This window comes from Nematolebias whitei, chromosome 16 (assembly GCF_014905685.2).
Source record: "Nematolebias whitei isolate Nwh7 chromosome 16, NemWhi1, whole genome shotgun sequence".
NCBI lineage: Eukaryota > Metazoa > Chordata > Actinopteri > Cyprinodontiformes > Rivulidae > Nematolebias > Nematolebias whitei.
In genome coordinates this window covers 14,877,392-14,904,053 of record NC_056513.1, presented here as the reverse complement: position 1 = coordinate 14,904,053, position 26,662 = coordinate 14,877,392, and the positions used below count along the sequence as shown (strand labels likewise).

The window sequence follows — 26,662 nt, the reverse complement described above, 5'->3', positions numbered from 1 at the left end:
GTTTATCACTGCTAATGTTAAATTTGTCACAAAAGGCTGGTGCTGGTGAACCCAATGGTGCAGGTAGGCAAGGACTCAGGATGTATATATAAAATAAGAGATTTATTTAAAAAAACAAGGAGCTGACGGGACAGCAAAACAAACATATAATGGGGGGGGGGGGGGGGGTACTCACGATATAGATGGGTCATCACCAGTGAACAGTAGACAATGCCATGACAAAGCACTAACACAGACACAGACTATATACAGTGACTAACAAGACAAAACACCTGTGAGGACACACAGCTGAAACACATAAGGGGGAAATGATAAACTGGGAAACAAAGGAGTGCAGGAACAGAGACACAACACCAGATGGAGGCATACACTAGGAAAACACAAACCCTGCAGAAAACAGAAACTCGGATGGGGGAACACAGACATAAACACAACATCAGGGACAAAACCACAACTCCTACAAAATTAAGGTTGAGCCGTGTGTGTGAGGTCAGAGAGTTATTTTTCTCTCTCAGAGAGGAGCTGATTTGATACAGCTGGGAGGCCGAGGTCATCAGTGACTGTCTGTGAGGGCTGATAAGCATTTATAAAAACAATCCTCGCACACTGTCCAGTGCAGATCTTTGTGACCGGTGGCTTCATTGAAATAAATATCTGCGTAAGTCTGTGTGAACTCTGCACTTGCAAGTAAACTGGGTTGAAAAATCTTCTGTGTGAGTTCCTTTTAAGTAAGTAAGTTAATACAAGGATACATTTTATCCAACACCAACATCTTCGGCCTCCAATGTCCGTGCCCTTTTAGCATCAGTCAAGTTTTTTTATTTGTCTGCATGTCTCGTAATGCCCACTCAAATTAAAATCCTTAAACACAGCAATCTGCTCTTTGCAAACTAAACACACAGCTTTACCTCCGACTTCAGTAAAAAAAAAAAAAAAAATTTAGCAGTCCATTTTTTGTTGAAAACCCTATTCGGCATCTACTTTTCTTTTCTTAGCATGAGTGGACATTTTGGGGGGCTAAAGTCATCTCGTGACCTGCTCATGACAATGATACAATCATGCGCACGTCTTGATTATTGTGTCATTTTGTACGTGAATTTAAAAAAACAACTTCAAAATAAAAGCAATGCAACTTCAGTCCATGCATAAGATAAAATTAGAAAATATATTTTGTAATTCCCAATTAATTTTACATGGGCGGTCAGAGTCATCCTGTCTGTGGCCTGGGGGCCATACAATGTCCAGGTCTGCGCAGGAGCATGCATGGCAGCATGTCCCACTAACCTGATGGTACTAACATGTAACTCCCAAAGAACTGTGAAAATACATTCTTACGATGCCAAAACAAGCATTCTACATTGCTTTTATTTTTAAAATCAAGAAGCCAAAATCATTAATTGGACCATATTTTGACAAAGTAAGACCTTCTATTTTGCCAGTTGCTTAAAGAAATCAGACATTCGATGAATAAACCAACATCAGTGCATCAGTTTCTAATACACCAGTGTTCGATTCTGGGATTTAAATAAATATTTTTTGTTTTAATGTGAGAAAGTTATAGCCTGGGAGGGTGAACAGATCCAGCTAAGTCTTTATATGAAGCAGGCAGAGTAAGCTCTCTGAAAGTTAACAATCAAGATTAGAAGCATCATTACTTTTTAATCAAGACACATGACTTGAAGTTCCTCTCGAGCTTTTATCCAAAATTATTCAAGATATAAATTAGTTCCACTCACCTTAACGTTGTCCTGTTTACACAAAACGCCACAAAGACGTACGAAATAACAACAAATCATCAGTAATCACGGGTTTTATCGCTCCTGTCCGCTGACAGAGCTGCCTGCAGCTGATCTGAGAGCAGCTTTCCCTCTGTCCCATAGTGAGACAGGCAGCCAGCCGGAAGTAATCTGGGCTCTACGAGTTCTGATGAGGGTGGGGGATCCACACAAACAGCAGAGCACTTATCAATATTACATACACGTATACAAATAGCTCTGGTGTTCATGTAGTATTTATGATCTATAGTCAAGCAGAAAACATTGATTGTGAGTGTTACATGCAGCTTAGCAGCATTTTGATGGTTTTCAGTTTACATTCACTGTAAAATCCAGCTGTTACTCAAAACAAAAACAATTTCAAGGTCTAGCTTTCTTTGAAGGGATGCATTATTGTACATAAAAAATAAACTGCTTTAGTTTCATTAAGATTGTCAAGGGAGGCCATGTTTACACTGCACCATTTTAAAGTGAAACCAGAACAATTTTGTAGCATTTTGTTGCTTACAGGACAACAGAAGTAGTTTTCTTTGACATCAAATCTTTCTGAATCCAGGTCTCAGAGTGGAAGTTTTAGGAAACTCTCGGCACTGGTGTGAAACCACCAATGCACAGTACGGAACGGCTGCAGCCAGTAGTTTTTCTGTGCTTGAGCGAGTACATGAACAATAGCAACAATGGTGTTCAGAAGAGTACTGCAGTTGTCTCTTTTCAGTTTATCAGAGCTTCTGGCACAAATCCTATATGAGCTAATTCACATCAACTGTGTGAATGCAGAGATGCATTTCACACATTCTATAAATTTTAAACTGGACTACAAATGTTTTCATGCTTGAGACCAAAGCGTCTAAGTTCATGCGTAAGTCACTGAAGTACAAAAGTCATGAAAAGTACAACAGATTCGATGTCTTTTGTAGTCTCGTCTGAACAACAATTGTGATCACAGCAATACAGTGTGTAACATTTTTTATAATCTTTATTTTTTTTAGCTGCTGCCTCTTCCGAGGTCGAGACAACGAGTCATCCTCCATCTCACTCTGTCCTCACTCCAACTACCTCCATGTCCTCTCTAACTGCATCATATATCTCCTCTTTGTCTTTTTCCAGGCAGCTGCATTTCTAACATCCTTCTACCAATATACCCACTGTCCCTCCTCTGGATATGTCCAAACCATCACAGTCTGGTCTCTCTAACTTTATCTCCCAGTGGTTCAACTGGGCCCGTCATGATAAACAATAACTCAATTAATCGTATGATAAATGAAAATGATCAACCTCATTTTCTTTTATCGGCTTCATCGTTCCTTCGTGACTCTCTTTGTACTGAAGACACGGCTCAACTCCGGTGCTCTTCACTGACCCCTCCCTTTCCCTTTAAAATCTTTTAACGATCCAAAATTGTGTTTTTGGATCGTTTGAAGCAGCTAAGATGAGAAGCTAAGCTACGCGCTAAGCTAAGAGGCCGACCTCTGGGAAAAAAAAACGCCGTCTTGTCAAAGCTCCAACGCGCCTCCCTCCCATTATCCTTAAAGAGACACGCTGCTTGCTCCCTTACTATCCATCCTTTGGTTCAAAGTCTTATACTGCCATCCGGTGGTCGAAAAAAGTACTAAATGCTCTACTTTTTTTTATTATTCTTAAATTTGACAATAATTAGTAATTATTGTCAAACAATATTATAGTTTATTGCAATAATTTCTGAGGCAATTAATCGCCCAGCAAAATTTGACAGGCCTAGGTTCAACTTGTGCTGTACCTCTTATGATCTCATTCCTAATCTTATACAAACCAATAATCAAACCACACAACATAGCTGGTCTCACTACTCTCTTGTAAACCACGTCCTTTGTTTAAAACAGGTCTCTCTTGTAAATGAGTCCTCGAGGCTCAATAAGACTAACCTGTATAAATAAAGGATGAATGAATGAACAGCCATCCTTTTGTCACAAATCACTCCTGAAACTTTTCTCCATCCACTCCATCCTGCCTGGACTCTCTTCTTCACCTCTTCACCACACTCCCCATTTTCCTGGACAGTGGACCCCAAATATTTGAAGTCCTGCACCTTTGTGACCTCTGCCCCTTGTAGCCTCACTTCATTTGGATCTGATTTATTTTGTAAAAAATTAAGCCAGGAGCTTTTTTTTTTTAATTATTTTTTTATTTACTTATGTGAGACCAGCATCTGCTTCCAGGGGAAACTCCTGCTCTCAGCAGCAGTTTGTAACTGTGGTTTCTTGGTAAGCCCCTTCCTCCTTACAAAGAAGGCCGTTACCATAGCAACCCTACATTATGCAGCACTTTGTGAAAGACTCTTTTCAGAGTAAAGAAAATAAAAGAAAGGATAAAGTTATTTGCATATCTTTTTCTTTAACGAGTTTTTTGCGATACAAAAAAAAAAAAAGACAATACGGTTCATTATCTGGATGCATTTGAACGCCTCATGGCCATTTTTAAACTTAATACAAAGTGTGTATGTGCAAGACTACCTGCTTTGCATGACGTGCACAATCACAGGCTCAGTGAAAAGTTTCCTGCTCCTTTCAGCATCTCATTTCCATTTTGTGATGAATAAATTAGCACAGAAACAACATAAAAACAAGATTTAGTGATGGGTATAAATGCCTTGGTGGATCACAGTAAGAGACAAAGTATGTAAACACACCAAATATTATTCTTCAAATTTAGTGAACGTACAAGTCCTTACAGTCTTATATACTTCTCTTTGCTGTCGTATTACATGTAGTTAGAATTTACATCAGTTAGATCTGATTTTACTTGATGTTGCGTGTTGTATTTTATTAACTTTCTTGCGTTTCCTGTGTGGTAGAAGAAGTATTTTCTTGTTCTTTTTTCCTGTTTTCATTTTAATTTGACTCGGACTCATTTTCAAGAGAAACCTGTTTTGGGAGTAGATGTGGGGTTAAGGACCTTGCTCAAGGGCCCAGAGTGGGGCAAATGAAGGTGGAGGCATGTGCGGGTGTTTCACCATTTTCACCCACATTTTGATGTTATCGGTCCGGGGAGGTGAACCGGCAACCTTCCGATCACAGGCCCACCTTTGACCTCTGTGCCACCACTCCTCCATACTTTGGTCAGCTTTTTTCACACACTTGAAAATGTAAACAGCTCTTCTTGTTTGTGAAGTTGTCGCCCCTGCTCCGTGTGTAAAATGTGAGTTTAAAGCCCTGACATGTTGTTAAAAAGCTGCAGACACACATATGCATAGATTTGTTAAAGTCAATCTGAATTACAAAGTAATAAAAAGTGAAATTATGTCCTTTGAAGTGACAGTAAGGTCAACTCTGCACACTGTCACAACAATCTGAAGAATGAACCTGCGGTGATTCAATAGTTCAACGGCCTAAAAAGTCATCACATGTTCTCCTTTTATATTAGTCACTGCAGATTCTCTCCAAACCTCCAAACGTTCAAACTGACCTCAGGAACACTTCCGCTGTCTCTGACTCCTGGATTCTGATTCACCGAGTCGATGATGATCTGAAGAAAATTCCCACCAGCAGTTACCTTCACCAGCTGAAGACTTCATGTAACAAAGCGTTTGTTCCTGCAGCAGGCTGAGAGTAAAGATCCGGTTCTCTAGGTGAGAGGTTGAGGGATTGAGAGGAGCATTATCTCCTGCACGTTACTTTGACAGAGATAAACGTGTCGAGTCCAAGCTGCTTGATCTCTGGAGATGGAAGGACCTTTACTGAGCAAAGCTCCAGTTCGTGACCTCTGGTCTCTGCTGTGTACAGCCAGTTATTTTCTGAGATTGATAAATATGTCCAGAGATTTATGACTTGTTTTGATAGCACACATACAAACAAACAAATGCTTTTTTTTTTTTAACAAACAAATGTATTTATATGACCCTCTATGAACGGTTGAGACAGCAGAGACAGATGGAGCAGTTCAGACACATGATTCTCTTCTGCCCTCTGCTGGTGAAAAATAAACCCTGCACTTAAGTTGGTGGAACAAGTTACCCTCTGTGCAGTCTTCCCCACCTGGGATAAATCTTCTCTTTTGTATTTCTAGCTGGTTTGTGTTTGTAACTACTCTGTATTTTTATCTTTAACATGTGTTTTTTTGTCTTTCTTCTAACAGAGGGTACACGTGGATCAGCCATTAGTGTTCATTCGTTTCTCCTTCCTGTCCTCTCAAACCTCAGCTGGTCAAAGCAGATGGCCACTCGTTCTGAGCCTCGTTCTACTGGAGGTTTCTTCCTGTTAAAAGGGAGTTTTTCCTTTCCACTGTTGCCTTTGTGCTTACTCAGAATGGGAGACTGTGATGAACTGAAGATTCAGTGCAATCTGCTGACTTTCTTAGATAACTTTTACTACGTAATTGGCTTTTTTATGTATGTGCATGTTTTTGCTCGGTGCCCTGAGATGAATTCTGTTGTGACTTGGCGCTATATAAACTGAATTGAATTCTGACCTCTGCAGTGTAGCTGCTGTACCACACTGAACAGCCTTGGCACGGGATGCTCTCTACAGGGCTCTTGCAGATGTTTTTAAACAGCTTTTTTTTTGAAGAACATTGTCCGCTGTGCTCTTTCAATTTGGAGGTGTTTGACAGAGTCCACCCTCTCCACCTCTTCACTGATGATGAGGAGCAGTGACTGTGTGGTCCTCCTGTTTCTTCTGAAGTCTATAATATCTTACTTGGTTTTGGTAGAGTTGAAAAACAAATCTGCACACCACTCTGTCAGATATTAGACCTCTTGTCTGGAACAGGTCTCGTCATCTGCAAGCTTTACCATTGTGTTAGAGAACAAGACCATATAGGTGAATAAAGTAAAATGGGCTGGACTGAGCACACAGCCCTGCGGTATGCCTGTAGTCGTGAGTATGGTGTCTTATGTCCCATCCTTACATTCTGAGGTCTTGTTGGTCAGGAAATTCATAACCCATTTACAGAGAGAGGTAGAAAGTTTGAGGTATGTGATGAATTTAATTGAGGAAGACCCAGGACACACTGGAGGGACTATGTTTCTCGGCTGGCCTGGGAACACCTCGGGATTCCCCCGGAGGAGCTGGACCAAGTGGCTGGGGAGAGGGAAGTCTGGGCCTCCCTACTTAGGTTGCTACCCCCGCGACCCGACCCCGGATAAGCAGAAGAAAATGGATGGATGGATGGAATTTAATCTTTAAAAAATGTTCTTCAATAAAAAAAATGAAAAGAGCCAGATGAATATGTGACCATTAAATAATAATCAAAATGTTCTCAAAATCATTTAGTCTAAAATGAAGTTTTGAAATACTAAAGTGCAGAAATAGGCCAGTGTTTATGGGATGAGCACAACCTGGAGTTACTCAAGAGTCAGACTGCGACTACATTTCCTGAAACTCCACCTCTTACAAGATCTTTGAGTTCAAACACCAAGAACAAAGTCTCAGTCCACAGCAGCATGTCCATCCATCCATCCATCCATCCATCCATCATTTTCCGCTTGTTCCAAAGTCGGGTCGTGGGGGCAGCAGCTTGAGCAGGGAGGCCCAGACATCTCATTCCACAGCCACCTCTTCCAGCTCTACTGGGAGGACTTTAAGGCGTTCCCAGACCAGTCCTGCTTACATGCTGCCACAGCAGCATGTAATTTATTAATTTCTTCAGTGTCATCAACAGTGACAGAAACATTGCAGTTTCTAGCCATATGCTCTACTGATCAGACAGGACTGCTTTCTCAGTGATAAATATTTTATAGTATTACACAGCATCTAAATTATTAACAAAACTAAATTAAAACTGGTAATGTTTGTATCTAACGAGGAACTCTTTAAATAAAGTTACATGAAACCACATGCTTTAAGATTTAAAAAAAAAAAAAAAGCTTGTGAAGTGCATTAACCTTTCGGGTTTACGAGGCCTTTACTTTGTAATGGTAAAAGAGGTTTGGACTGTTTCTATGGCAACCATCGGCTGAGAAGGAAGTTGTGGTGAAAAGGGCAAGTATGCAAATTCCCCAGCAGCGTCTGTGCTGTGAGCCTGTGACGTAAAGGGCTTGCAATGTTGATGTTTGGGGCTGTAGAAAGGACGGCAGCAGGAGGCATTGTGCCACACACAAAAACTCTGCTCCATGTTAAAATACGTGCTTCACTAAAGCTCATAAAACAGTTAAAAACTTGAGTCACAATCATCTGGCAGGTCCTACCCCAGCAATAAATTATCTTTTTTACTGATGACATGTTTTAATGTTAGAATTGCCCTTTTTTGTGTGTGTAATGTTTTAAAAGTTTGTCATGTTAAGGGGACTGTTAAAATCTTTAAAAGTGAGGTTATGTGGAGAAAATGTTATGAATAAATACCATCTTACCTGTTGTAGATAGCTCTTTGATCAACCCCCGTTTGGAATAGATATATTATTTCTGACCAGATAAACAGCTGTGAGAGCAAAGTGGATTACTGTCAGAATTTTACAACACAAATCTAAATAAGTATTTAAAGATGTTCATATAATTTAGTTAGCACTTATAAATATTTGAGACAGTTGTTGTTAATACAGTTGTAGTCCACTCAGTCAAACTAGCTTTTAGCTCGTTAATATTTTCAGAATAAAATTCTAGTTTTCCCCAAACGGAGATTGCGCAGTGCTATCTTCAACAAGTAAGATATTAACCGTTCGTAATGTTCCCACAGAACTCGACTTCAAAAGACATGAACTATCTCTTTAAACAAGTAGCTTTCCCCAGCTTCAGTTTGAGCAGATTTATCAGACAACCTAGTTTAAAAGAACTCAATATCTAAACTCAAAGTCAACTTTTGGGGCTTGTTCTCAAGCGTTCAGACCTGCGATCAGCTGAGAACATAATGAGGAAAATAAAGTCCGGCAAAACATAAGTATACGTTTGAAAGTAATTTATTGCACTATAAATATTACTAAATCAGCTTTCAAACAGAGTTTAAAGCAATTCAGATACTATGAACAGCTGATTTGAAAGAAAATATGTTTCAGAGACGCATTATTTGTTTTCCAAATTTTGACCAGGTCAGCAACTCCAAACTTTACCTGAGTGGAGGTGGTGGTGAGAGATAAAAGATATCTGGGCCACACACAGAGAGTGATGTCACAATGGGCCTTTATGTTGGACTCATTTGTATCACAGGAATTAGGAAGAGAGCCAACAGCCCGCAGCTCCGTGCCGTCATCTAAACCACTTTCAAACATTATACTTCACATTATTGTGTGAATGTTTATGAAGCATTCACACTATTGTGATCCATCTTTCTCGTTCCACAGTTTTCAAGCTATTTCAACAAATCATATATTAAAATGTTCAGCTCGATCAGGACAAGTTTGGTATTTGGTATATATGATGACGTTTGGTATTGCAACTTTAGCTTGTTGAAATATTTAGCCTTTTATACCGATAATTTTCTCATAGGAAATTAATTGAGCTCATTGTCCATCCTTCAGATCTGTTTACCTTTTACTGCCCCTTTCACATTTTGTTCTGCTTCTACTTTGTACAAATTTAAACTTTTTTCAGCTACTTTCAGCTGTTTTGTGATCCTTTCAAATTCTTTCAACTAACTACAACATTCTTGTGCTTCTTCAGCTTCTTTCTGCTAATTTCATCTTATGCTCATTTCAATTTTTTCTACTAGTTTCAGCAATTTCAGCTACTATTTAGCCGTTTTTTTGTTGTTGCTAATTTTTAATTTGTTTCAGATAATTCCAAATTGTTTTCACTCATCTACACTTTTTTTTTTTGCTTAATTCAGCAAAAATTTGCTCTATTCACTTCCTTCTGGTAATTTACTCTTTCAGCTTGTTTAGCTACTTTACTGTTCTTGCTAAATTCAGGTTTTTTTCCAGTTAATTTCCACTATTTTGTGCTAATTTCTGCTTCTTTCAGCCTATATGTGCAAACGTGTTCTTTCTGCTTTCTTCTACTAATTTAAGCTTGTTCTAACTTTTTAGCTATGTTTTTAATATTTTTAGCTAATTTCAGCCGTTTTCAAATTCAAGTTTTTTGTGGTAATTTCGGCTACTTTCAACTTCTTTATGCTCATTTCAGCTTGCAATGCTCGTTTAAGCTTTTTTCTGTTAGTTTAAGCTTTTTCTGCTCTTTCAGCTACTTTTAGCTGTTTTATGCCAAGTTTAGCTTTTCAGCTAATTTCTTTTTTTTAGCTTATTTCAGCTCTTTCTGTTTCCTTCTGGTAATTTAGGCTTCTTTCAGCCTTTTATGCTTAATTTTGCTAATTTCAGCTTTTTCAGCTACTTGCCTAATTTGGTGCTCATTTCAATTTATTTTAACCTTATTCAGCAAATGTGTTCTTTCTGCTTTCTTCTGCTAAATTAGGCGTTTTCTTTCATTTCAGCTACATTTCAGCATGTTTTCGCTAATTTCAGCTGTTTTTCAGTAAGTTCTTCAGCAATAAGCATTCACATTGCATTTTCAAAGAAAATGCTATTTCTCTAGTTACCATTTATTTTAGAAAACATGTCAGATATGTATAATGTGAACTAGCATTCACCGTACATGTTTTTCTGAAAAACAACTACATTTTAAAATGTCACAACAACATAAAAATGCAAAAAGAACAGCTACTTGAGTGTACGTATTTTAGTCACCAAGATGATGCAATCAGGACAGGAATCCAGTAAAATCTAAAAGATGTTAAACCTCTTTAAAGTTTTTTTTTTTTTTACAAGATAGAACAAAACTTAGGACCACAGTTGATTATTACCGTCTGGATTAAATAATATTTTTAATAATTTAATCTTTCCATTCCAAATGTGTTTTAAATAATTTATTCACCATTTAAAATGAACAAAAACCAACAAATGTCAGACTCGACAAACACGTGATCTTGTCCCTACCAGAGAAGACGCCTAATCAACTTTTTAAATTGAAGATGAAAAACTCTGAATTATTGTCAGCTAACATCACAATTGTGGAATTACTTTTATTATTCTTCGTCCCCCCCCCCCCCCCCCCCCCGAACATTAGACGTCTAACTCTGTGCTCTTGTAAATACTGTCAAAAATCAGAATAAGAAGCTGAAGTTCAGTTGGAAAACTGTGCAACTTTAGAACTAATGTTGCAACTAAATCACAAAAAAACAGGAGTGGAAGAGATTACTAATATATAAAATTGAACAGACTGAAAATAATCACAAGGTTTGTGTTTTCACTGGTGTTTAAATGCTTTTCTTTGACAGCATCAACAGGAAACATTGACTCCATGACATTATGGAGGAGTTAGGACACAATTACAAACTACTGACACTTAAACACGTTACAGCCAGTACCACAGCCAGTCTATTACACCTCTGACGACTGCAACAACAAAATACCTGTAAAACGTAACATTACAGTTTTGTCAAAACTAATCAGATAGCAGAACTACACGAGCCATTCTTCTGCTGGTATAAGGCCACTGCAACGTTGCTGAGGTATCAAAGCAAACAAATCCAGGTTAGTTTACAGGAAAATGGAGCAAAACTAAAAGACACAGCAGCAGCGACGGAGATTCAGCAGATTCTGAAACCCTGAATAAAAAGATGCTGAAACTCAGTCTCAAATTGTCAGATAATTAGCAGCATTATGGAGTGAGTCAGTAAGATTTCAACATCGTCACAGACATTACAGTGTTGTACATAAACAGCTACGCAGGCAAAAAGACTTGGTTGTAAAAAAAACCCACAGAATTTGCCTTTGTCAGTTTAAAAAAAACTAACTATTTAATATACGGACAAAACTAAAACGACGTTTATTGCATCTTGCTCTTTGCCAACCTGAAAATCATCTACTGAAGAAACGATACAAGGTTCAGATCATCTGAAGTCGGGTTCTGTGGAAAGATTATAAACAATGAACATCTTACCTGTTGCAGATAGCCCTTTGAACAACCTCAAAATGGAGAAAGAGTTTAATTCTGACCAGGGTTTAATTTGTAAACCGAATTATACTGGGCCAGCGCGGGGGGTGGAGTGGTCTGGGGGTCCTCCCCATAAAATCTTGAATAAAGTAGATGCCATTTCCTGGATTTTGGTGTATTTTAATGGGCTGTTAAATGTCTACGTTTACCTACCATATTTTTCGGACTATAAGGCGCACTTAAAATCCTTTCATTTTCTCAAAAATCGACAGTGAGCCTTAGAATCAGGTGTGCCCTATGTATTAATTATAGTTGTGTTTAATGACCTTGAACTGATTTTATGTGGTTATTGTGAATGAGTTGAATAAAGTTTGACTTATCTGACTGTTTTGTTTCACTTAATGCGCCTTATAATGTGCTTTATGTATGAAAACAGACCTGTTCATTGATATTAATGAACCTTATAGTCAGAAAAATGCAGTACATTTATAAACACTTGTTTCAGTCACTATTACACATATTACTATTCAATTACCTTCACTTAGCCTGACTCATCTGCTGAATTCAGTTCTGCGCGTTGTTGCTCCTGCCCCAATCTCGAGTGCCACAGCCTTCAGGTGCTTCAATTCCCGGTTGTCCATCCATCCATCTATTTTTTATGTAAGTAAATTGGACTGTCTTTTCAACATTTTGATCGCTGTTGTTTTGACAAATTAGCACCGTTGTTTTGATACGCGATGTGAATAATCATCATCTCTTGTTGTATTTTTAATAGAAAATCTACATTTTATTAATGACCCACTTAAACTGCAATTTAGTTGTGCTGTTTAATTATATTTTTGAGGGTTTTTTTTTAAATAAAAAATACACAATGACTTTGGAATTTTAGAGGCGGAGTTACCAGATCTGAGCTAACAGTTGCTGGAACGCACTCTGTCAAAATAAGAGAGTTCCCGGATCCTGTTCCGGCTCCACTTAAGCCCCGATTCTGACCCGACCGGTCCTAATAACTCTGGGTGGGAATCTTTAGGCACATAATGATTAACCAATTAGATTAAATCTTCAACAGAACCCCACTTCAAAATTTGAACTGTAACTACAATTTGCTAGTTAAATTCTGATACTGTGCATGTTATGATGATAACACAGTCAATGTCACTATTCAAAATGAATTAGTTTTCTCTGTTCTTTTGTCGTTTTGCGTTCAGGTTCCAACACATCTGGTTTCATTTCCAGCTCGGCTTCGTGACTCTGCTGGACGCCAACAAGTCTCTGCCGTGCACGGACTTTTCAGAGAAGCTGCTAGTCTTACGAATATCCTCCTGTGTTGGAGGTGGAGTCATGCTGCGATGGGTGCTGCGGCTGGTCGCCTTCACGCTTTGGACCCGTCTCAGGTTCGTCACCTGTGGCTCTTCGCTGGTGGGAACAGTCTGACTCTGCTTTGTGGAGGTTTTTCTACCGAGGACTGAGGGGCTACGAGATGGAGTGGAGGGGGCAGAAGTGGGTCCTAGCTCCTTTTTGCTCCTGGAAGATGAAGCCACGGTGTTACGGGCAAAGCTGGGGACATCCGAGGAGGTTTTTGAATTGCTTGCTTGCGAGATGCTATTTTCAGAAGAAGCACCACCCTGGCTCTGAGCTTGAGCCTGAGCGAGAGCTCTCATGGTGGAGCGGCACATTTTCTCCTCGGCCGCAGGCTTCGGGATGTTCCTCAGGGGTTTGGCACTCGGTTTGTGGAGGGAAGCTTTCCTCGGTGTGGAATCGCGCGCCCATCGAGAAATGCTGCCCGAGAGGCCACCACCCCTCTGGAGTTTGGACTCATCAGGGGGTACACTCGAGTGCCGATGAGGTCTCGTCGTCTTCTCGGCTCTTCCTCTCGCGGGAGTACTCTGATCACGGACATGCCGGCGTGTTTCTCCACCGTCTTGCTCCGAAGGTCTCTCTGCTCTTTTGCTGGTGCCAGTCCTGGTGAGCTTGTTGATGGGCACAACTTTCCTCAAGCTTTGGCTCTCGCTGCTGATCAGCGTTCGCACTCCTCGACCTCCAGTGCTCTTTGTCACTTTGTTGCTCTTGGTTGCTTTTCTGCCATTTCTCTGAGCGTCTTTACCCTGTTTGCCTTCAGCTGTGTCACAGCTCTCTGTGTCCCACTCTTCTGTGTTGAGAGGTGGAGTCACGGATGTTGCATCTACATGTTTGGACACTGGGAGCTCAGTGGTTGAGACAGACTGGTCATTGGGTGAAGTAGACTCCAAGTTAGAGGACAAATAGTTTGGATCTCGCTGGCTTTGCTGGTCATTACAGCAGTCAGTTCTTAGATGAAGTCCTTCTTTTGTAAGAGGTGAGCTTTCAGCCTCAGAGAAATCCAAGGCAACAGAACAGTCTGTTTCTGTGCAGTCTGGGATGTAAAACACTGATCTCTTACTGGATACAGAGGTATCTAGTGGGAGGGGAGTATCACAGGATGTTGATGAAACGGTGCTGTAGTCTTCTTCCTTCTCCCTCTCAGTCTGTGAGGGAACATCTACTTTATCTTCCTGCACTGCCTCTGGATCGGCTATTTTCTCTAAAACATGTTCATGGTGAAGATGCTCCTGATCCTTTTGAGGTGAGTGCATCTCAGTTTCCAGTTCTGTTACCACCACATCACGATGTTTGCCAAAGTGCACATGATCAGTATTGTTGTTTGGACTACGAAGGTTAAAAGCTTGAGGAGCTTGGACTAAAGTATGCTTCTCCACACTAACATTTATGTGACCAGGAAGAGTTGGGTTAGGAAGATAGGAGGGCTTCTGAAAGACACAAAAGGAATGAGGCAGAACACTACCCTCTGAAACGGTAGAGTAATTATTGTTGTCAAATACATCCTCGTTATCGTTCAGCCCAAAGGAGGAGAACCTGTCTGTTGAGTTTAAAGGTTCAGTTTCTGCGTGTGGAGATGTCGCTTGTCTGTCGCAGCCGAGCTCACGATTGTCATCCTGGCCTAAAATCCACGGGGTTGTTCTCCGCTGGTAAGGGCGACCAGACCGAGGTAGGCTGTAAAACTTAGAATAATCAGTGGAATCTTTTGTGCTTCCAAACAGCTCGAGGTACCCCTGAAGTTCACGATCTGCTATGGAAGTCATGGTGTGACGGTAACGGCGAGCGCTGGCAGAACGTCCAAGTGGGCTGTGTGGACTCTGAGACCTCTTCTGGAAGAAGTCCAGAAGGCCTTCCTTGGTGAGCATTTCCATGTCATTCTCACTGCTGCTGCGACCAAAGATGCTGCTGTGGTCCTCGGCCGACCATGCAAAACGCTTTTCCTCCAGTTCTTTCAACCGGCGCTGCCTGGCTGCTTCCTTCAGCTCACGGTCTGTGTTGTCCTGAGGGAAGCAGAGAGGTGGGAACATGTTAGAGGATTCATCAGATCATGGGGACATCCACTCATATACTCACCATCAAACAAAAACTACAGTAGTCCCTCGCTACTTTGCTGTTCGACTTTTGCCGATTCACTCTTTCGCGTTTTTTTGAAGTAAGATAGTACACAACACACCACTGTCAACTTTAATATTACTTGTGTGATTGGGACAGTACAGGATACAGTAAAAAGTTGACCAAAACATACTTCGGACAGGTGCCGCCATTTTGTAGTTTTCTCTCAATAAAGAACTACATTATCCAGAAGTCAACAGTGCTTCCGACCACTGCTTTCTGCTAAAACGGAGGGAAAGCTTTGATCCGATCTGAAAAAGTTCGGTCCTTATTCATAATGACTTTGGCCCTCAGTGGATGCAGAGAGACATACGGAACCGACCGGGAATTGGATCAGAACCGGACTTCCAGCGTCATCAGTTAGTCTGCTTGCCAGCCCATGAGGACTCTCGAGCGAGGAGGCGTTGCTTGGAGGTCCGGTGTTTTCTCTGGAGCTCACCGGGACATTTTTCATCCAGAGCCCTGTGGATTATTTGGACTCAATTGGGACCATTGTGTGGTTTTGTGCGGACTATCCGAAGGTCCGGCTCTCTCTAAAAGAGAGCTGATCAGAACCGGACCAGAACTGGACCAAGGCTGGTTAGTACCCATATAAAATTTTGCAGTACATAGTTACAGAACAATATATACGTATGTTGTTAAAATGATGTAGGTTTAAGAGTTTAGAACACAGCAAGAGTGTAGGTTTATAAAGCCTTAAAATATATATAAATACTAAAATAAATATATTGTTCCTACTTCGCAGATTTTCACTTATTCTGGGGGGTCCAGAACATAACCCACGCAATAAACGAGGGACTACAGTATTTCAATTAATAGAATTTCCAAACTGATACTTCCAACCAAATTTCACCACAAGATCATCAGAATTTCTTCAAACATGTTTAAATTTCAGGGGACAAGAGTCTTTGTGTCAAGCGAAGAAATTGAAAATCCTGCGATTGTTTTATAACATTCTGGTAATTTATTTTCGAATCCTGTTGTACAACTAGCAGTTGCAGCCCAGTGAGATGCTGCTTAAGCAAAAACGTTGCCAGTCAGTCCATGCGCCATTACTAAGCAGATAATTTGCGCTGTATGTTCAGTGCTGTTAAAGGTGTCCGAAGCCATCTGTAATATCTGTAAAGTCAGATGAAGTACAAGAGGCGTAAGAGGACTGACCTTAACAGCTTTGTTGAATTTAATGCAGAAGTCTTGAAATATTCGGAAACACTCATCCAACTTGAAGGTGTCCTTGTCTTCACAAAAGAAATCTATGAGCGTGTTCCCCTCTTTACGCAGGTCCAGCCTGCGTCTCTTTAAGTCCTGAAGGGTCTGTGCTGCGCTCTGAGAAACACAAAAGGGCATTTTTTAAAAAACACAATAGCTGTTTATAGATGTCATTATCTGGAGCTGCCGAGTTAGGAGCTTCAGAGCTGTGCAGTGTCCTGGATCCAGACTTCTGCATGTGTGTTACGTAAGTGCTGCTTCACCTGCAGAAAGGGCTCCAGCTGCAGCACCAACTCCTGGTCGCCTTGAACTTTCTCCTCCAAGGATCTGATTCGGACGTATAAGGAGGAAAACTCCAGCTCGATGTTTTCCACTGAAACTCTGAAAAGGATAGAAATGACGTTTAAACAGACAACAGTGACTTTTTGATGCGTCTAGTCAGAGACAGGACTGCTGTAAGAGCTTGTAAGGAAGGAGGGAGGAGTAAGCTTGGCTCTGTGGTGCAGGAGCTGCACTGACACCGCACAAGCTTGACCTTGTGAAACTCACAGAGCCCGACAGTCACACTGCGCTGCATGCACACGACCCTCACAGCACTGAGCATCAGTTTAGGTAATGATGCTTGAGTCTGCTGTGCACATGAAGACATTACACCTACAGGCACTTATAAACACATTTATTTAAATCTACAATAACTGACTCTTAGACCATGTGGGTAAACGATTATGGGGGACTTACAGACACTGCTGTCAATAGTTTAAATTGTTTAGTTTGGTACCAAAGGTCACCTAAACAGAGTTCCTACACTTTCTTGTTTTAAAATTTCAGACATTTCCTGACTTAATTCCCCTCTTTTTTAATTGATTTTTAGTCTTTAGTGACACTTGTATTTTTTTTACTTTATAGTCTGAAGAGTTCATGTATTTGGTAAGAGGTTCTTTTTTGTGAAACCATGTCCTGTTTTATAATAAAATAAAATAAAGCAGTCTTTGCATAGTGGTGAGGGTAATTTGTTGCTCACCAGTTGCAAAGAGTATGCAACATATGGCAATAACTTACATTTATAAAGCACATTTTTACATTTTGTTTTGTTTGATTGACAAGGTTTCTTACAAGTGTAAACAAACTATCACTAAAGAACCGTGCAAACATTTTGAGTCATTGCTCAAGTTTTTATCCTTTCAATCCAAAAAGCCAGATTTTGGGAGCAAAGTAAGATGAAATTATAGAAACTGCATTCCCAGTGAAAATGCAGTGTGAATACTTATTGTTGACGAATTTGCAGAAAAAATAGCTGAAATAAGCTTAAAAAAAGCTGAAATTAGCAAACAATAGCTGAAAAGTAGCTGAAAAGGCAGAAAAAAAGTTTAAACCAGCAGAAAAAAAATCTGAAAGTAGCAGAAATTACCACGAAAAACATGAATTTACCTGAAAACAGCAGAAATTAGCTAAGAATGTTAAAAAAGGTAGCTGAAAAGTTAGAACAAGCTTAAAGTAGCCGAAGAAAGCAGAAAGAACACGTTTGCCCAATTATGCTGCAAGAAGCAAAAGTTAGCAAAAAAGGTGGAAATTATCTGAAAAAAGCAGAAAATTGAAAAAACAAAATAGCTGAATATTAGCTAAAAAGGCTACTTTTTACTTTTTTAAGCTACTAAAGAAGCTTAAAATTACAAAAAGGAAGTGCATAGAGCACAATTGTGCCCAATTAAACTGAAAGAAGCAGAAATGAGAACCAAAATGTGAAGATTATCTGAAAAAAGCAGAAATAAGTAAAAGAACTACTGAAAAGTAGCTAAAATAGCAGAAATAAGTTAAAGTTACTGATAGGAAGTGGAGAGAGCACATTTTTGCTAAATTAGGCTGAAAAAAGTTGAAATTAGTGCAAAAAATGTGGAATTAGCTGAAAGTTCTCAAATTAGCATAAAAACAGCTTAATAGTAGCAGAAATAGCAGAAAATACTGAAACTAGCAGAAAAAACTAAACGGCGTATAACAAGCTGAAATCAGCAGAAAGAATATCCTGATGCAGCAGAAAGAAGTTAGAAGCACAAAAAATATTGTAGTTAGCAGAATTAAGCAGAAACAAGCACAAAACTGCTGAAATTAGCTGAAAGTGGTTGATTAAAAAAAAAATTGCACAAGGAAGCTGAAAGAAGCTGAAGCAGAACAAAATGTGAAAGGAGCAATAAAAGGTTGTAAACAGATCTAAAGATCTGAAGGATGTAAAATGAGCTCAAGTCATTTTCTATTAGAAAAAAATTACAGAAAAGGCTAAATATTTCAAAAAGCTAAAGTTGTACCAATACCAAAAGTCATAGCACCCTTCTCCTGAACGAGCTGAACGTTTTGATATACGATTTGTTGAAATAGCACATAAATTGTGGGAACAAAAAGGTGCTGAAAAATGTACAGAAGAAGTAAAGAACCCGGAATAATAAATATAAACAGGATCACAATAGTGTGAATATTTTATAAGCATTCCACACAATTAGAGATGATTTAAAACTTTTGCACAATGTCCATATATCCATATTTGATATAATTTATAATAAATCGAAAAACTATTCTGCTGTTGGAGCTTTTGATTTTAGAAAAACAGATTTTTATTTGTAGAATACAAATAACTCAAATGTTTTTCATACTCCCATTTTCAATGTTTCACAGTTTTTACGACCTGGAAAACAGAAATTACCAACTTTGGCAGACCTTTTAAAGACTGAGTAGAAACTGCTTAAATTACTCTTCCACAATCTGAACTCTTGTCTTTTATTTAGCACGCATATAGAAACAGATTAGCATCTAGGATAAATTAATTACTTATTTCTCGTCATATTTGTAGTAGATCTTCGATGGTTCAACATTTTCCTTTGGAGAATTAACATAGATTTTCTTTAAGCTGTCAGGGAGTTACATCAATGCATCACGAGATACCAGCTAGTGTCTCTTCCCCATGAACAACTCTAACAAAGCCAGAAAACACGAGACGGTAGATGCAGAAAAGCTTCTCTGTTGGGTTTGTCACTACAGTCACAGTAAAAGGTTTGACGCATTCTCCCTGCAGACTTGTACCTGAACGTGATCAGAGTATTCCAACACAGACTGACAATGACAAACTTTTATTTTTAATCCAAACAACAGAACAGAGTTCTCTCAGTTTACCTGGCTGCACTTTGCACATGCTGAAGTTTGTCTGGAAACTTGAGCAGCAAAACATCTTTCTTCTTTGCCTCCTGTGTGAAAAAAACAATAAAGAGTTGACATGAATTGCTGGTTAGTGTTGCAGAAGGTAAAGCAGCATCTAGGCACTCATTTTTATGTAGTCATGTATAACTGTTTGGACAGAAGAAGATGACTGCAGCTGATCTGGCCTGCTCAGGCTGTCGCCTATGAGAAGGTTTGCTCCATGTCTCGAGCACTCAGACTCTTTTGCTTAGCAGACTGGATCACAAACTAGATGTGATTTGTGAGAATCGTAGGCCATATGCGGCCCCTAGGACTCACTGACAAGTTGGATCAAATCTTAGGGAATATTCTCAGGCACGGACCAGTCGTGTGTCCACTTAATTTGGACTTTTCGGAATCTACGTGAGACCAGCAAAGACTCGAGACAGATAAAATTCTGTAAAGTTCTGCCTGCCTTAAAACAAATGTTGTTCATCTCTATTTGGCTCCCTCGGCTGGACTTGCAGGCCACCTTATCTCAATTCACCTGGAGGCTCTGTAATCTGATGCGCTGCCTCCCTCCCGCCCAGTGAGGAAGTCCACGGATCAACCAGAGGGAACCAGCTGAAAAAACATTGTGTCATCATTTCAGGACTCCTGGATTCTCACTGGCGTTGTCCTTGGCCATTCCCCGACATCCCTTGAGAATGCTTTTGGGTCGCACCGAAGGGAACTGATGATTATTCCATCCTTATCAGAACTCCTACAGTGCCTCCGGGAGCGTCCTTGGACACTCTCACCACCCTTGTAGTCTCTCTCCCCTTCTGCAGAATGTCTACGTCACCATGTGCTTCCATGTGTGGGGTGTTTTTCAATATTAGATTCTTCCTTCTCAGCCAAGAAGAAAGAGTTTGATAGAAGTTTTTTTGCCTCCAAATCCTACATGTGTTCACGTTCACTACTTTTTGTCTGTCTAAGCAGGTCTCACTTGTAAATGAGTCTTCGAGGCTCAATGTGAGATTTATATGTCTAAATAAAGGTTGACCGAATAAATGAATGAATGAATGAATGAATGTTTGGCCAGATGGTTTTGGCTCTTTATTGCTTCCTGACACCATCTACTGTCTACATCCTTCCCGGTCACCACGAAGGTCGGGCACTGTTTTCTCAAGCACCTCACCGCAAACTTTTCTTCTTCCACCTCACATTGTGGCTGAAGTTTTATCTGATTTGACTGTGAAAGTGAGGACAACACCGGAGATTTCTTCTAAAATATGTCTTCTATGAAAGTTGAACAATGAGTTAAAACACATTTGCAAATTTCACTTAGTTTTCTTTGAATTTGTTTTAACCTTTATATATATATTTTATTTTAAACTTCATGTACAAAGATGTTTACCCATAGAAATACAGAAATATATTTTCATTGCCAACAAAAAAGTGTTCTCTTTGAAATCTACTTGAGCTATTTTGGTCTTCTTATGCTTCATTTAGTTTTTAGCCATGGTTTTGCTCATTTTAGCTTTTAGCTACGATGCTGCTAATTTAAACATTTTGCTACTTTTAGTTTTTAGATCAAATTTAGCTGATTTTTGCTTTTAGCTGCTGTTCTGCTGGTTTTAGCTTATAGCTGCTGTTCTGCTGGTTTAGCTTTTAGCTGCTGTATTGTTAGTTTAAGCTGTAGGTGCTGTTCTGTTTGTTTTTCTTTTGACTGTTTTATTGATGGTTGTAGCTTTTAGCATCTGTGTTGCTGGTTTTAGCCTTTAGCTGTCCAATTTAGCCAGTGTTCTGATAGTTTCAGCTTTTGTTCTGCTAGTTTTACTTCACCAAACCAGTTTCAGTTTCTTCAACAAACCAGCAAAGTTGCTCAGCAGCATCCACGCTGAGAGTTTGCAGAAGAAGTACAGTAGTCCCTCGCTACTTCGCGATTAGACTTTCGCGGACTCGCTCTATCGCGGTTTGTTGGATGTACAGTACCAGTACATAATATTGTACAACAAAAAGAAAACATTGTTCAGGACACAAGATTGTCAACTTTAATATTACTCACGTGATTGGGACAGTACTGGATACAGTACTGTACGGTAAAAAGTTAACGAAAAAATAAAATACTTTGGACAAGCGCCGCCATTTTTTAGTTTTCTCTCAGTAATCCGCTACTGTATTCCGCTCATAATGACCACATTTCCCAGAAGGCAACAGGGCCCCACCCAGAGGCCCCCCTACTTCTGCTGAAAAACCAGCGGTAAAGTTTTGATTTGATCAGCACCCCGCGGATGCAGAGAAGCTGCACTTAACTCACCGAACCGGACCAGAACCAGACCTTCAGACCCATCGGTGACTCGAGAGCTGGTAGCCGGCCCACATGGACTTCCAAGCACAAACGTGCACCGAAAGCTACAGAGCCGTTTCTGTAGCACATCGGGACATTTCATCCAGACTTGGACTCAATCCACCACCTGCGGTCCCACGCCGGCCAGCAGAAGGTCTGCCCTCTCCACTAATGTGCTTCGGCGCTCAACAGCTGCACTGAAATGGACCAGAACCAGACCTCCAGACTCAGCGGTAAACCAGAGCGCTCTGGGGACGTACTTGTAAGTAAAATTTAGTAGCTACATAAATGCATGTTGTTACAATTAGTAGGTTTAGGAGTTTAGAAGATTGATTGTGGGCTTCATCGCTGCAAGTTACGTCTGCAGAAACGAATTGAGTCGGACGGAACAGAGTCGGACCGGAACGAGAACTGCTGTGTTCTGCAGAGCTGGCAAGGAAAATTTAGTAGCTACATATACAGTACTGTACGTATGCTGTTAAAATGACGTAGGTGTAAGAGTTTAGAACTTTGCAAGAGGGTGGGATGGGTTTCTAAAGCCTTAAAATATTTATAAATACTAAAATGAACAAAAGGTCCCTAATTCATGGTTTTTCACTTATTGCCATGGGGCGGAGATAAATGAGGGATACAGTAATTTGTTTCTAGTTCTCATCACATTGAACTAAATTGTGACATTTGACCTACTCCTGTAACAACAGCTGAAACTTTATCATCTCTGAAGCCCCTTTTAATTGTTGGATTACCTAAAATGGACATTTCTAATTAGCAGTTAATAGTTTTAGGCTCAACAGACCATGGCAACAAAATGCAGCAGGTTCATTCCAGGTTTGTTGGCTTTGGTGTCAGCCAGCGAGAGGAGAGATGACAGTTTAAATCCCACAGCGTTTCCTGCGTAGCCGCCCTGTAAACAGAAGCACATTTAACAAAAACAAGAACTATCAATTTTCCAGCAAGACAAAGATGTTAACAGAAAAGGCTAAAGATATATAACATATTTTCTAAAGTAAACTTCAGCTGGTCTTCAAATATTACTATTAAGGGGAGTAAATCGTGAAAATTATTTGTAACCATAACCTGCGGTTTGATTTGAGGATTCTGTTCCAAAATGAAAATAAAAGTGTTTGAGACAAAGTTACAGAAGTTAGAAGTATATATTTAAATAATAATAATGCACCTCGGTTTTATTCATGTAGTACTTTTCAAAGTGTTTATTTAAGAAAATAGGCAAATGGAAAAATAAATTACAATAAAAATCTAAATTAACCAAGAAAAAAAAAAACACACACTAAAAAGTAGAATATTAAATGTAAAACTGACACAATAACATTTACAATAAAATAGTAAGTAGTTTTTTTTTTTAATAAAAATAAAGAAACGCAGGCTAATCAGAAAAACTGTTGCAGTGTTTCCATCAGGGCTGACATGTGAAGCTCTTTTAAATTAAAGTTTTTGGTTTGGAAAGCACTGAGGCTGTTGGTGTCCCACACCCAAGCAGGTTGTTGGCTTTAGAGGACAGTTAATTTTTTTAGATAACATTTATTTTAAAAATAAAACAACTCGACTTCTTTTCTGTAGTTCAGCTGTTTTATAACCAATCAGCGCTTGCACACCAGAATCCTCGTGCTGTTTAAAGCTTGAAATGCCGAACTCTCCAGTTTTGAACTGAGAATTCTTACAGGAAGCGAAACAGAACATCATGAAGTCCAGGAATTTTTATTAACAAAAAAATTTTTTTGAATTTGACCTAGATGTCTGAGATTCTACACCAGCACTAAACTAAAATGAACATTTATTAGACCCAATATAATCTAATATTTAAAGCCACACATTTAGGGATGTTATTTTGATGTTGGAGCCTTACAGCGTTCATGATGTTTCCTGCCTGCAGCACCAGATGAAGGATGGCATGCAGCTCCTCACAGCTCATCAGCTCTACAGAAAGATAAACTCAAATAATGACTACACAGCAATATAATTACACAATATTTTATAAACAGTCCACACTACTAAACAGGAAACCTGACAGTACTAATTAGGGCTCATTTTCAGATTCATCAATAGTTAAATGTATCATAAATTGTTTAAATTAACTGATAATAACAACAATGAAAAGGTGATTCAAGAAGGGTTTGGATTCAAAGGACAAAATGTAAACAAAACATAAAAAGATAAATCTGTGTGGTTCAATTGAAATGTCAAAGAGCTGTAGAAAAAAAAAAGATTAAATGCGTAAATTTGAAAAGAAGGTAAAGTTTCTTGGTCGTTCTCTAAATCCTTAGAACGTGTGGATTAAAGTGACTAGATCTCATCCAAGCAATTCTCAAAGAAAAAGCAATGTTTGACTTTAAAAGAATGAGTATAATGAAAAATACTAATACACATGCATTAATAAATGGCATGTTACAGACTGATTCAATGAATTTATAATGCTTTATATATTTTATTTAAATTCAACTTCCCAACTTTCATCTGAATGAACTTTTGTGTTCCTTTATTTGAAGTGCATTGTTTTTTTAATATTAATATTCATATTAAGACATGCCATCTTACTGAGAAAACCCCCTGCAATATATAATTTAGTTAAATAAATCACTCATTTATTTTGTATTAAAAAAAGAACACTACAATGAGACTTCTTGTTCCATTCTGGCTCCCACATGACACCAAACTGTGTCACACGGTCCTGCATTTTGTGGACCACTTGTGAAAGCTCAGATTTCCGGGTCACCTGTTTGATTGAGTGCCTGAAGCAGAACCGGTGCACCATTACCTTTAGTAGCAGCACGGATGATGTCGATCTCATGGCCCATTGCAGCGCAGAAGGGCAGGAACTCCTCGCGGAGGACCATGGCCTCGATCCGAACCTCGAACCTGTCAGACGGATCAGAGAAGGCTTAAATATAACACGACTTAAAGTGATAGTTCAGATCTTCTCAATAAGTTCTGTGGAAACTTTATGAATAATTACCTTACCTGTTATAGATGTCTCTTCTGACCAATATAGAGGAAATGTTTTATACCCATTGGATTGCTGAGCTAATGGCTTGACAGAGAGGCTCAGACCAATGTGGTCAGTGTGTCGATCTAGAATCCTATGGTTATTTGCAAGTTTAAATAGTAACAACAGCAGTTAGCTGTAGTATCTTGGTGCTGCCTAAAGCATTTAAAGTAAGAATGTCATTCTGCTGTTGGAATAACCATGTAATGTGAAACTGATGACAGTGTAAGATAAGTTCTATCTTATTTTAGTGCAGAGGTTTATAAAACAACGCATGTTTCATATCAATATCCAAAATATGGGACGTTCTATTAATGATTGATCTTTGTTTCATTTCAGTGGACTCATTGTGTGCTTCAGTCCACTCAATATGCATTTTTTTCCCTCAATGAAAGCTCCTTTGTGTTCTGTGCATCCCTTGAATTATAAATCATTTGCTGTTGGAGAAAATGTGTGCTTACAAAACTGACCAATTTTTTGTTACAAAATGCAAAAACTTGTGCTTAAAGCGTGTATTTCTCCAGTAATTATCAAATACAAACACACGATTCAGCGCAGAACTAACAGCTCAATGGAAATTCCCCACAAAATTATGTAATTTTATACATTTCAGTGCAAACTCTATTATCTTCTCACTGTCAAACTGCTGACTTCAGATCACCTTTGAAACCAACTTACCGTGGAACCTGGATTAGGAGGTACATAAAGGAGTCGACCAGTGTCAGCTTGTCTGGATCTCCTTTAAACACTTGTAGCTTCTTGATCTGCAGTGAAAATAAAAAGAAGGAGGAAGTGCAGCACATAAACTGTCTTTTAACGATCGTTCCGCTATTCACGCTTTCGTACAAAGTGTCCAGACGGATAAACAAACAGACCTCCTCCGAATCAGGCAGGAGCTTTAGCAGGTCTTTGAGAAGTTCGGCTCCATAAATCTTTCCCTCCCCTCGTCGTATGTCTTCAACAATGGCACGGTTGGACCTGAAAGACAGCCAAGTTGTTTCATTCAGGCTAAAGTTTAAGTTGTACAGGTGCACAATGAGAAAGCAAAGCTCCCATGTGCTTACAAAGCCATCTAATAAACCTGATCTATTAGGGACTGTTTTTTAGGTAGTTTCATATGGTCAATGAGGATTTATCCAGTTTTATAATGTGATATTGTCAGCTGAGCTCAACTCAAATAGTCTCTTCTGTGCATTTGAGTGTTTAAATAAACTTTATTCCCAGTCAATTATTGTAATATCTTTATAAACGTGTTGAAACATTTCTAGGTTTGTCATCATGCAACACAATGTCCAGTTACAACATTGCAACTATAAAACAAAAGTGTCACACAAATATTTAGTACTACTGCATGAAATCTCAAACTCAGCACAAGCACCTCTGTAATGCAATCATCCTTTACAGTGTTAAGTACTGATATCTAGTTTAGTCTGTATTTGAATTCAGTTTAATTTGTTTATATTGCACCAAATCGCAACAGAAGTCATCTCAGGCAAGCTCTGTGGTAGCTAACCATTCATTAGAGATAAATTAAGCAGATCCAAGCTATTGATTAAGGGAAGTACTTCTTTAAATAGTCTGGTTGGGATGGGATCTAGCAGACATGTGGATGAAGCTATTATTTTTGACAATTCAAAGAGATCAACAGGACAAAAACAGTCCAAATATAAATCAGGTTCTAGTGACATTTTTAAAGTTGCCTCATCTGACAGGGAACCAGAGGCGATAGTAGGAAGGATGTTTTGAATTTTCTCCCTAATTGAAATACCAGTAATTTTATTTATAAAGAATCTCATGAACTCATCACTGCTTATGCATTCATGAATCAAAAGAGATAGGATTTTTCATTAGACTAGCTATGGCACTGAAAAGGAACCTGGGG

At 39.2% G+C, this 26,662-nt stretch overlaps 1 protein-coding gene across 1 annotated transcript in view; it reads right to left on the bottom strand.

Moving 5' to 3' along the window:
• Nucleotides 1–12,820: 12,820 nt before the first annotated feature.
• fhdc1 (FH2 domain containing 1) overlaps nt 12,821–26,662 on the bottom strand; it is a 21,848-nt gene continuing 8,006 nt past the window's right edge. The window contains exons 3-11 of the mRNA XM_037690294.1: nt 25,656–25,758; nt 25,459–25,544; nt 24,553–24,653; nt 23,644–23,714; nt 22,576–22,683; nt 19,445–19,515; nt 16,549–16,666; nt 16,238–16,402; nt 12,821–14,964 (exon numbers count right to left, since the gene is read on the bottom strand). Coding sequence (XP_037546222.1) covers nt 12,835–14,964; nt 16,238–16,402; nt 16,549–16,666; nt 19,445–19,515; nt 22,576–22,683; nt 23,644–23,714; nt 24,553–24,653; nt 25,459–25,544; nt 25,656–25,758 — 2,953 coding nt within the window. The 3' untranslated portion in view covers nt 12,821–12,834. The remainder of the gene's footprint in view (nt 14,965–16,237; nt 16,403–16,548; nt 16,667–19,444; nt 19,516–22,575; nt 22,684–23,643; nt 23,715–24,552; nt 24,654–25,458; nt 25,545–25,655; nt 25,759–26,662) is intronic.